General features: G+C 44.4%; 1 protein-coding gene across 1 annotated transcript in view; it reads right to left on the reverse strand.

The window, feature by feature from the left end:
- Nucleotides 1–12,328, reverse strand: part of eys (eyes shut homolog) — a 522,745-nt gene that overhangs the window by 340,402 nt on the left and 170,015 nt on the right. Inside the window, exon 24 of the mRNA XM_057847548.1 lies at nt 3,396–3,514. Coding sequence (XP_057703531.1) covers nt 3,396–3,514 — 119 coding nt within the window. The remainder of the gene's footprint in view (nt 1–3,395; nt 3,515–12,328) is intronic.

A 12,328-nucleotide genomic window follows, 5' to 3' on the forward strand; every position in this document is an offset into this window, starting at 1 on the left:
GCTTGCTTATTTTCCTGTAGCCCATCCCAGCCTTTTGCAAGTCTATTATTTTATCCCTGATGTCCTTACACAGCCCTTTGGTCTTGGCCATTGTGGAGAGGTTGGAGTTTGTTTGTTTGAGCATGTGAACAGGTGTCTTTTATACAGGTAACAAGTTCAAACAGGTGCAGTTACTTCCGGTAATGAGTGGAGAACAGGAGGGGTTCTTAAAAAAGAACCAAGAGCCGAAATATTTACTAGTTGGTAATGTATCAAATACTTATTTCATGCAGGTAAATACAAATTTATTATTTAAAAATTATACAATGTGATTTTCTGGATTTTTGTATTAGATTCCGTCTCTCACAGTTGAAGAGAACTTATGATACAAATTACAGACCTCTACATGGCTTGCAAGTGGGAAAACCAGCAAAATCGGCAGTGTATCAAATACTTGTTCTCCCCATTGTATGTCCAGTCCGGTTCTTTTACATCCATTCAAAAGTGAGATAATTTGCTGGATAACACTTAAGGACATTTGTCATAAGCATTCATTAGTACTCATGACAGTGTCATGTCACAAATAGACAGCTGCGGCCTATTGTCCGGGGTGGCTTATCGATCAACAAATGCCGTTTTCTTGTCAAGTTTGGTGGGTGCCGCTTATAGCCAGAACGGCGTATAGTCAGAAAATTACAGTATATACAGGTAGTCCCTGGGTTACGAACGAGTTCCTACGCTTGCGATGTAACACAAATTTCCACGTAAGTCGGAATTAACCTTTTAAGTACTCCTAAATACCCCCTAAATCTCAAAATAACTATCAAAAAACATGTATTATCCATAATATAAAGTAATAAGATACTGTGAGGTACGTTGTGTTAAATGCCATTATATTCAAAGACTATTTGGGCTTTACTTGCGAGTGAGTCGCCTTACTGAGAGAAAAGTGCGCTGTAGAAAGAGTAAGGAGGCGAGAGAGGGGGCTGTCATGGCTGCTCAGGTCACCAGCGTCGCCTCTCTCAACGCGAGCCCGCCATCCGAACTCCAAAAAGCGGATCGGGACTAGCGTAAGGAGTTGGAGGAGAAGCAACAGCAGCAGCATGAGAACAAGAAAGTTGAACCTGATGGTGGATCTCCGGGCTTCCAATGCTGGGGGAGGAGGGGATGGTGACATGATGAACGGCAACGAGAACTAGGTACCGTTTACGGGACTTAAAAAAAAAAAAAAAAACGACTGGAGACAAAATAGTGGATGAGACTCTGCGTCGTAAAGTCGAAATCATGTAAGTAGATTACGTCGTAACACGGGGACTACCTGTAGTCCCTTCACTCTGACCCCTTATTTTGGTTACTAGTTTGAAATGCACCATGCAAAATTTCAGGTGAAATCATTTTTAGAGGTAGCACACAAGCACAGAGGTTGTGTTGTGTATTAGTTTTATGCACAAGAGTACGAAGGCTTGCATCACTCCATTAACCATAAAAACCTTACCTAATCAATAAGGACATCCAATTACTAACAAAACGTAATATCCTCAGCTATTTTAGAGTTTGTTTTTTAGGATCCAGAATAATGACCAAATTCTTGCTTTTCATTAGCTATTTCCTCCCGCCTTTACATTCACAATAATAATGGCTGGCGCACGGTCTACATATTCAATTTTTCTGATTGGATTTGGTGAAAGCAGCATTTCTGGCTGCAAACATACATGAAAACTTCAGGTTCTAAAGCTGTTCTTTTACCACTACAATGAAATGAAGAAAACCGTGGGGGAATCTGCGTCAGCGGCTCTGGAAGTGTTTAACATCTGGGTGTTTCAGACCAGTTACGCCTCACCACGAAAGAAAAGCGGGGTCTCCATGACATGTGTGTCTTTGGTGTCCAAATCTATATCCCTGCTTGGATGCACGCAAATGTTGCTGTTGTTGCTCTCAACATTAATCTAAACATTGTCAAGCAGTTGTTGTGTTTTGCAACCTACAACAATGCTATATCCAAGGCTACAACTCCAAAATTTCAGCAGCATCTTTTGTGCCTATCTGAAACTTTGGTTGCCTTGTCCCTGTTTGATGATGGTGTGTCCAATCAAAAGAAGAAAGCGATTGTTACCGCTATGACCCAGCTTTCACGTCGTGGAAACGGACGATTGAAAGCTACTGGTTTTCTTACACAAGAACATCCAACTGCACAAATTTGCTGGACCTGGCACAAAGTTGTTCTTTGAAGCACTTGGACTGGGCTTTCCTGAATTCTTGCAGCATCCACTTGCTCAGTGGCAGAATTAAACATCATATACAGCAACTGCTGAATTCGTGAAGGGGGTTTCAATCATCAATGATCATGTCGAGCGTGAAGTTTCTCTGATTCAAGACTTCTATCAACACTTGATAGAAAATGAGGAACAGCTATCGTCTTTATTGCAATTGATAGAAGCACACAGGAAACGTTTTCCAACTACTAACACGTCTAATGATGTAAACTAGTCATTGTCAGGAATTAACCTACATGCAAAATGTCCGTTTTAGTATTTTTCATTGTAACCATTTTTGTATGTAACCAACCAAGCATAAACTGCGCTTGTGCTACCAGTAAAAATGATCTGAAATGTCTATTTTTTGGTATTTGCTTTAAACTGATGTGCATCACATTTCTAGGAGGTGAGACTAAAGAAAATATGAAAAAAAAATGTTTTGAGGTGCAGCTCTGGACCACCCTACTATAGGTGCACTGTTCAAGGTGTACCCCACCGACTGCCCATTGTTAGCTGGGATAGGCTCCAGCACCCCCGCGACACTTGTGAGGATAAGTCGCACGGAAGATTAATGAAAAATAAAAGCCTCAGTTTGGGGTGTGAAAGGTCGTTTCAATTCAAAGGAATGCCTTTGGGACACTGTATTTCAAGATTTTTTAGTCCAATAAATTCACCCATACCATAATGCTGCATAAAGGTCTCTTAAAAACATCACTAGGGAATGAAGCGGCAACTTTTAATTGTGAAACAACCACTCTAGCACCTGAGCCAGGCTGCCCTATTCGCTGGAGTGGCATTGACATAGATATTCGTTAAGCAATTTTAGTAAAGCAACAAAAAGAGAGTAAGAGTGCATACTTTGGATCTATAGCACTCAAGCAGCAGGTGAATATTCCACTTGATGGCACTGAGTAATAAAACACTCCATGTTGCATATCCATCCATCCCTTCACTTTTCTCTACTGGAGCAGTTTGACGTCTTCAATGAGTCATACATCCACTAGAATTTCTTTTCACACTGCTAACCAGTCATTGAAGCATTTGTGTTACCTGCCATGCTCTGTTCATTTTCTCCTTTGCCAAAGAAACAACATAGTATTACTTCTATATTATATAGATATCCTTTTCGATATGACTGATGCCTCTAGTGCATGTACCTACTTGTAGCCATTGAGTGCAGTGCAAGTGGCGTTGTTTTTACAGGGCTGTGACAAGCATTCATCTATTTCTTGCAGGCAGTACTCTCCCTCCCAACCAGTGTGACAGACACACTCATAACTCTGCATTACAACAACAAAAAAGAAGTCTTTTGATTAGCATGGAAAACTGGCACAACTCTAAGTTTACATCTCTCAGGACTGCTTATGCAACTTTGTTACATTTTAACATAAAAATGCTGGCATACAATTTTCCTAAATGTAATGTACAGTACAATTCCCCACTCATATCAAATATGCTTTGCACTTGGGATTTTTTTTCAACAGTGGAAAAAAAAAAGTGATGCTTGTTGTATATTTCACTTTCTGTGCAGTACTACTCCTGCCCACGGTTTGGATCACATCATCATAACCCTGCTTTCAGTTTGTGTCATTCAGGGCACATAGTAACTTCCATTAATCATTCTATACAGTAACAGCCTCTGCATCATTTGGATGGAAGATATACTAGTATATGGCGGAAAACACAGACAAGACTGGAAAAGCAGTTTCTGCTCTTGCACTCCTGTTTAAAGGAAACTGCTGTATTTTAAGCCAAAACAAATATTGTGTTTGATAGAACAATATGTCTATATGCTGTCATAGCAGATTTATGGCGCATTAAGCCCCCAAACGATTTTTAATTTGTCCGTTTTACCTGTGGAAACCCCCGTTTACAGACGTGGCACAACCGCTTTTGTTTCAACCCAGCCATAAAATGAAGGTAATTAATTATATTTATCATTCAAAATGTATGTCATTTTTAGCTTAGAATCATTAATTGATGTGTAATAATTCGTTTAAAAAAAAAAAAAAAAGAACGACTTTAAAAAATTATTCACTCGCATATTTTAAACTTTTAAACAAATGACGTCACAATGAAAAAAATGGTGTGAGTAAAATACTCATGGATATCTACCTCATAACTATCGCTTAATTGTATTTTTCTATGTTACTGTCGCATTTTCTCCGATATGTTAGATGATAAATAATCGATCCAAACAAAGAAAAATTGAGGATGGTTTTTGATCATGAGGCCCCTGGGCAGGATGCTGATTCTGCCCTTTTCTACCCTTGAGCAGGGTTCTCTCTTAGTAGCAGAGTACGCCACAGAATTCCGTATCCTCGCTGCACGCTGCCGATGGAATGAGCCCGCTTTATTCAGCGCATTCCGAAGAGGCCTGGCGGAGTCCATAAAGGACGCCTTGGTGGGTAGAGAAAGGCCTACCTGCTTGAACCAGCTCATCACCCTCTCCATATCCCTTGACGAGCGTCACCGTAAGCGTAAACGAGAGAGGGCCCACCAGTGTCGTGCTGCAAACAAGCTACGTCCGTCACCAGCAGTGAGTCAGAACCAGTCTTCTCATCTCTTCCCTGCTGCCTCACAGCCTATTAGTGAGGAGGAGCCCATGCAGTTGGGAAGGGCCCGTTTGACTCCAGCGGAACGTGAATACCGGAGACTACAGGGGCTCTGCATGTACTGTGCTAGCTCGACGCACTCGGTTGACACATGTCCAAGCCTGTCTTCCAGGGCTCCCTCGGCTCGAACCCCAAAAGACAAGGCTCACTCGGTCGGGGGTTCCGTGTGAGCCGCTTGTCTAACCCCCACTCAAGTAGAGCCAGGTTTCTCGTCACCCTCGCCTGGCAAGAGCGAACACTCTCCATACCAGCGCTGATCGATTCAGGTGCCGATGACACTTTTATTGACTGTTCTTATGCCCTAGAGGTTGGACTCCCTATCACACCCCTGGAGGAGTCTCTCTCAGCGTTCGCTTTGGATGGTCGTCCCATTACTCATCGGTGTGAGACTCTCACGCTCACTGTCTCAGGTAATCACGTGGAGAGAATCCGCCCCTACGTTATTGCCTCACCTGATGCGCCTTTCATCCTGGGCAGACCTTGGTTGGAACTCCACACACCGCATGTCTGTTGGCGTTCTGGCCGCATTCTGAGCTGGAGTATTTCTTGCCATGCCCGTTGCCTTTGGTCCGCTCAGACACCTTCCTTGGCCGAACGACCCAGCCCTGCTCCTCCTGACCTCACCAAGGTTCCTTCTGAATACCATGACCTAGGTGAGGCCTTCAATAGGGAGCGCGCTTGCACCCTTCCTCCGTACCGACCCTACGACTGTGCCATCGAACTCCGTCCTGGTGCTGAACTTCCCTCCAGTCGCCTGTACAACCTGTCTCCACCTGAGAAAGCAGCTATGGACAGTTACCGTAATGGGTGCCTGGCTGAAGGTCTCATACGCCCGTCAACATCACCGGTGGCGGACGGTTTCTTCTTCGTCAAGAAAAAGGGCGGGGATCTGAGGCCATGCATCGATTACAGACAGCTCAACAACATCACTATCAAGAACAAGTATCCACTTCCCCTCATGAGCTCAAATTTCGAACCTCTCGTCGGTGCTACCGTGTTTACCAAGTTGGACCTTCGGAATGCATACCACCTTGTCCGCATCCGGAAAGGTGATGAATGGAAGACAGCCTTTAAGACTCCCCGTGGGCACTATGACTACCTGGTTATGCCCTTTGGCCTCACCAATGCCCCTGCTGTCTTCCAGGCACTTATGAATGACGGACTCAGGGACATGTTGGACGTATTTGTGGTCCTGTACCTGGACGACATCCTGGTGTTCTCCCGGAGTGTTGAGGAGCATGTGCAACACGTCCGCTTGGTCATCCAGCGCCTTTTAGAGAACAGGCTTTTTATCAAGGCTGAAAAATGCGTTTTTCACGCTCCCTCCGTGGAATTCCTTGGGCACATTGTGGAGGGTGGCTGCATCCGTCCTGACCCCCGCAAGATACAAGCAATCCTTAATTGGCCCCGACCAACAACCCGCAAACAGCTCCAGGGGTTCCTAGGCTTTGCTAACTTTTATCGCCGTTTCATTCGGAACTACAGCCGCTTAGCCGCCCCCCTCACTGGTCTCACCTCCACTCTACGCCCCTATATCTGGTCACCAGCAGCCGATGCCGCCTTTTCTGTCCTCAAGGAACATTTCACGACCGCCCCCGTCCTTCTCCATCCTGACCCTTCCAGGCCGTTCATAGTCGAGGTGGATGCTTCAGATGTGGGTATAGGGGCCGTCTTGTCCCAGCATTCTGTGGAGGACCAGAAGCTGCACCCCTGTGCCTTCTTCTCCCGCCGTTTGCAGCCGGCGGAGGTGAATTATGATATCAGGGAATAGGGAGCTGCTTGCTGTTGTAGCTGCCTTCGAAGAGTGGCGCCACTGGCTAGAGGGCAGCGTGGAGCCCATTGTTGTCTGGTCGGATCATAAGAACCTGACTGTCATCCGGGCCGCCAAACGCCTTAGCTCCTGCCAGGCACGGTGGGCACAATTCCTGGACCGTTTCAATTACACCCTTACTTACCGACCTGGTTCCAGCAACACCAAGGCTGATGCGTTGTCACGTCTCCATGCTCCCGAGGAGTCCTCTGCTGAACCTGTGCCCATCGTTCCAACTTCTCGGGTTATAGGAGTAGTGACCCTGGACATTGAAGCCCAGGTTGAGCGGGCCCAACAGACTGAGCCCGGGCCCGGCAACCGTCTCTTTGTACCTGACTCTATGTGTTCCCAGGTGCGTCTATGGGGCCATACCAGCCAGTTTGCTTGCCATCCCGGGTACCAACGTACCCTCTCCTTCCTTAGCCGGCGGTTTTGGTGGCCGATGATGAGGGCAGACGTCCAGGAGTTCGTGGCTGCGTGTGACACTTGCTGCAGGACCAAGGCGTCTCATCGGCCACCAGCTGGGCTTCTATGTCCTCTTCCAGTGCCCAATCGCCCTTGGTCTCATATTGCCGTTGACTTTGTGTCTGGTTTTCCATCTTCCCAGGGGAATACTGTCGTTCTCACGGTGGTGCACTGGTTTTCCAAGGCGGTGCATCTGGTGGCGTTGCCTAAACTCCCTACCTCTGCTGAGACGGCCGAACTCCTAACCCAGCATGTTTTCCGGCTCCATGGGTTGCCCTGTGACATCGTTTCGGACCGGGGGCCCCAATTTACATCTCAGGTCTGGCGTGCCTTCTGTAAAGGTATTGGGGCCACTTTTAGCCTTCTTCTGGGTATCACCCTCAGACCAACGGACAGGCTGAACGGACCAACCAGAGCCTAGAGTCCGCCCTCCGTTGCGTGGCTGCTCTCCACCCGACCTCCTGGAGCAAGGATTTGCCTTGGGTGGAATATTCACTAAATGCCCTGTCCTGCTCCGCCAGCGGCAGGTCCCCGTTCGAGGCCTCCCTGGGATACCAACCTCCCTTGTTTTCCGTCCAGTAGACCGAAGCCTCAGTCCCCTCTGTCCAGGCCCATCTGCGCCGTTGCCAACGGGTGTGGAAGGAGGTTCGCTCTGCCTTGCTGCGTACCAACGTGCGCTCCTGCCGTGGGGCCAACCGTCGCCGTACTCCTGCCCCGGTGTATCAGCCTGGTCAACGGGTCTACCTCTCCTCTGCCGACCTGCTGCTCCAAGTCTCATCCAAGAAGCTGGCTCCGCGGTATGTTGGCCCTTTCTCGATTGACAGCGTTCTGAGCCCCGCAGCTGTTCGTCTCAAGCTTCCTGCCTCCATGAAACATGTGCATCCAGTTTTTCATGTCTCAAAGATCAAGCCTGTCTCTGCGAGCCCTCTGATGCCCTCTGCCCCAGCTCCGCTGCCGCCACAGTTAGTTGACGGACATCCCTAATGGAAGGTCCGGCGTCTGCTAAAGGTCCGGCGCCGCGGTCGGGGTTTTCAATACCTGGCAGACTGGGAAGGTTACGGCCCGGAGGAACGTTGCTGGATCTCAAAGCAGCTCATCATGTGTCCCTCTCTCCTTCGGGACTTCTATAAGGCCAATCCTGATGCCCCTGGACGGCCGCCTGGGGGCGCCCCTCGGGGAGGGGGTACTGTTACGGCTCAGTCACCTTCACCTCCTCCCACTCCTCACTGACTCTGCTGTGCACACCTGTCATCAATCTCCACACTTGCCTCCACTTCACAATCAACAGCCTGCCACTACAAAAGACCGGTCTGCACGTTATTCAACGCCAGAGCTTCACCTAACCTCACATGGTAAAGTACAGGCCGCTAAATCCACCAAACTTTGACTCATTGAAACGCTTTTTCTTCACAGCAACTCCAAGCAAATCACACCAAAAAGAGCATCACGTTGCAATATCGAACGCACCATAGGAGCGGTTGCGTAGCGACATCGAACGCACCACTAGGATCAGCGTTGCGTAGCCACACCTTTGCCGCACCGGCAGTACCTCTAGCCACACTACAATATTTTCAAATCAGGAAATGTTGATAGCCCTAGGCTGAAGTCTTGGAAACACTGAGTATTTATTTTTGCACTATTTCAGGAGATGCTTTTTAAGTTTTAGAAGTATTTGCACTTTTTATTTTATTTTAGCCAATATAAAAATATATCTTATGTGGAGTTTACGTTCATTGGTAATGGTTTACAGTTAACTGAGTGTAATCCAACATTGAAAACGGCAGTATTTTATTTTCATAAAAAAAGTTACTGAGGTTGCCAGCTGGCAAGCGCTACCTGACAGTTACGTCAGTCGATCATCACCACAAGGGTGTGTTGTCTATTGTTGCACATAAACTGTGAATTAAACAATGTTAGAACAATACAAACACAAACTTGATGGGAACCGAAAAGATGTTTTATTATTTTTATTTTGCATTTTGATATGAGCTGGTTTTTAGTTTTAGCCAATAGAACAAAGTTTAACTCTCAAATACCCCATTCTACCGAACCCATAAAGAAATGATACCCGTACCAAGGTACTGTATGTACCAAACTGTGACTGTGTGTACGGTTACATACCATTATATATGGCGGAAAACACTCAGGTGACTTGAAGTTCCGCTCTGAGACCCCCAATTTAGCCAACTTTCAAAATTGTCCGATATGCATGTGTGATACATCATTGGAAAGCTTAAAATCTCATTTTTTGGGGGGAAGAAAAATGAGCAGGAGGGCATTTAAAAAAAAAGAAAAACATTAAACAGCAAAACCCTATCTGGAGGTGAGAGCACACGAGAACAGAATTACAGACGCCATGACTTTAATGAGATATTATCGCGTACCTACTTTGTTTCGATCCAAAAACACCATGTAGCATGTATCACTGAGTGTCAAGAAACAGCTGGATTTTTTGGGGGATTTTATGGGTGAAACATGGTAATATAACAAGGGTCGTGATGCAGAAATCGCAGACATCAAGGAGTGGTCGAGATTTTCTTTTTCATATATTTAACCTTTTAAACGTTTGTTTTCAACCATTTTTTGTTTGGATCAATTATTTATCATCTAACATATTGGAGAAAATGCAACAGTAACAAAAAAATACAATTAAGCGATAGTTATGAGGTAGATATCCGTGACTTTTTTACAGACGCCATTTTTTTCATTGTGACATAATTTGTTTAAAAGTTTAAAATATGTGAATATTTTTTTTTTTTTTAAATGAAATTTGAGACATCAATGAATGATTCTAAGCTAAAAACGACGCACATTTTGAATAATAAATATAATTAATTACCTTTGTTTTATGGCTGGGTTGAAACAAAAGTGGTTGCGCGACGTCTGTAAACGGGGGTTTTCAGGGTAAAACAGACAAATTAAAAATAGTTCAGGGGCTTAATGTGCCATGAATCTGCAATGGCAGCATATAGACATTTTTTCTATCAAACACAGCAGTTGTTTTAGCTTAAAATACAGCAGTTTCTTTTAAAGAGGATTGCAAGAGCAGAAACTGCTTTTTCAGTCTTGTCTGTGTTTTCCGCCATATATATATATATATATACACAGTTGTGGTCAAAAGTTTACATACACTTGTGAAAAACATAATGTCATGGCTCTCTTGAACTCTGGAAGTTTTCAAAATGTTTCTTTAGTATTTTTGCAAAAAAAAAGTGAATCAGATGGTGTATCACCTGACCAATACACATGAAATAATAATAAATAAATCAATACAGATTTATTTTGCATTGATAATTCAACCTATAAAATAATTGGGTTCATATTCGTGAGAAATGTAGCCCTGACCCCCGTTCAGTCATCTATTTGGTCTTAATAATGTCTGGTCCCCAGCAGAAAGTGTACATGCTGGTTATGCTGTTATATCGTCCCTACCAATGCTACACCCTTGGTATTAGGTCTACGAACGCCCCGGATGAATAGTAAAAAAATAAATAAATGAATTAATTGAAGTATCTATTTTGGGGGGGGGGGGGGGGGGGGGTCAATTTTTTAAATAGGAATAAAAATCCATGAGAAACAAAAATATTCTAAATAAAATCAAATAAAAAAAATGATTACAAAGTCAACTCGTGTATTTTGCTTTAGAATTGTATTATTATTTTACCTCACAAAGCTTAACTCTTTGACTGCCATTGACAGCAAGAGACATCCAGTCAATTTTTACTTGGAGGGGCTGGAAGCAATCGTTCTATCGCTGCTGAAATTGACTGGATGTCTATTACCGTCACTAGGTCTTTTCAATATCAATTTACCTCTTTAACAAACTAACACCGTACATACAGTTGTGGTCAAAAGTTTACATACACTTGTGAAGAACATAATGTCATGGCTCTCTCGAGTTTCCAGTTATTTCTACAACTCTGATTTTTCTCCGATAGAGTGATTGGAACAAATACTTCTTTGTCACAAAAAACATTCATGAAGTTTGGTTCTTTTATGACTTTATTATGGGTTAACAGAAAAAGTGATAAAATCTGCTGGGTCAAAAATATACATACAGCAACACGAATTAGCAATTTCTTGTGAGTGATTATTGACTTGAACAATCATTGACTTGAACAAGTCAGGAAAGTCACTTGGAACCATTTCAAAGCAGCTGCAGGTCCCAAGAGCAACAGTGCAAACAATTGTTTGTAAGTATAAAGTGCATGGCACTGTTTTGTCACTGCCACGGTCAGGAAGAAAACGCAAGCTATCACCTGCTGCTGAGAGAAAATTGGTCAGGAGGGTGAAGATTCAACCGAGAATCACCAAAAAGCAGATCTGCCAAGAATTAGAAGCTGCTGGAACAAGTGTGTCAGTGTCCACAGTGAAGCGTGTTTTGCATCTCCATGGACTGAGAGGCTGCCGTGCAAGAAAGAAGACCTTGCTCCAAAAGCGGCACCTTAAGGCTCGACTGAAGTTTGCTGCTGATCACATGGACAAAGATAAGACCTTCTGGAGGAAAGTTCTGTGGTCAGACGAAACAAAAATCGAGCTGTTTGGCCACAATGCCCAGCAATATGTTTGGAGGAGAAAAGGTGAGGCCTTTAACCCCAAGTACACCATGCCTACCGTCAAGCACGGTGGTGGTAGTATTATGCTGTGGGGCTGTTTGCTGCCAATGGAACTGGTGCTTTACAGAGAGTAAATGGGATAATGAAGAAGGAGGATTACCTTCAAATTCTTCAAGATAACCTAAAGTCATCAGCCTGAAGATTGGGTCTTGGGCACAGTTGGGTGTTCCAACAGGACAATGACCCCAAACACACATCAAAAGTGGTAATGGAATGGCTAAATCAGGCTAGAATTAAGGTTTTCGAATGGCCTTCCCAAAGTCCTGACTTAAACTCCATTGAGAACTTGTGGACAATGCTGAAGAAACAAGTCCACGTCAGAAAGCCATCAAATTTAACTGAACTGCACCAATTCTGTCAAGAGGAGTGGTCAAAGATTCAACCAGAAGCTTGTGGATGGCTACCAAAAGCGCCTAATTGAAGTGAAAATGGCCAAGGGACATGTTACCAAATATTAGCGCTGCTGTATGTATGTTTTTGACCCAGCAGATTTGATCACTTTTTTCTGTTCACCCATAATAAAGTCATAAAAGAACCAAACTTCATGAATGTTTTTTTGTGACAAAGAAGTATCTGTTCCAATCACTC

Source organism: Corythoichthys intestinalis, chromosome 10 (assembly GCF_030265065.1).
Source record: "Corythoichthys intestinalis isolate RoL2023-P3 chromosome 10, ASM3026506v1, whole genome shotgun sequence".
Lineage (NCBI taxonomy): Eukaryota > Metazoa > Chordata > Actinopteri > Syngnathiformes > Syngnathidae > Corythoichthys > Corythoichthys intestinalis.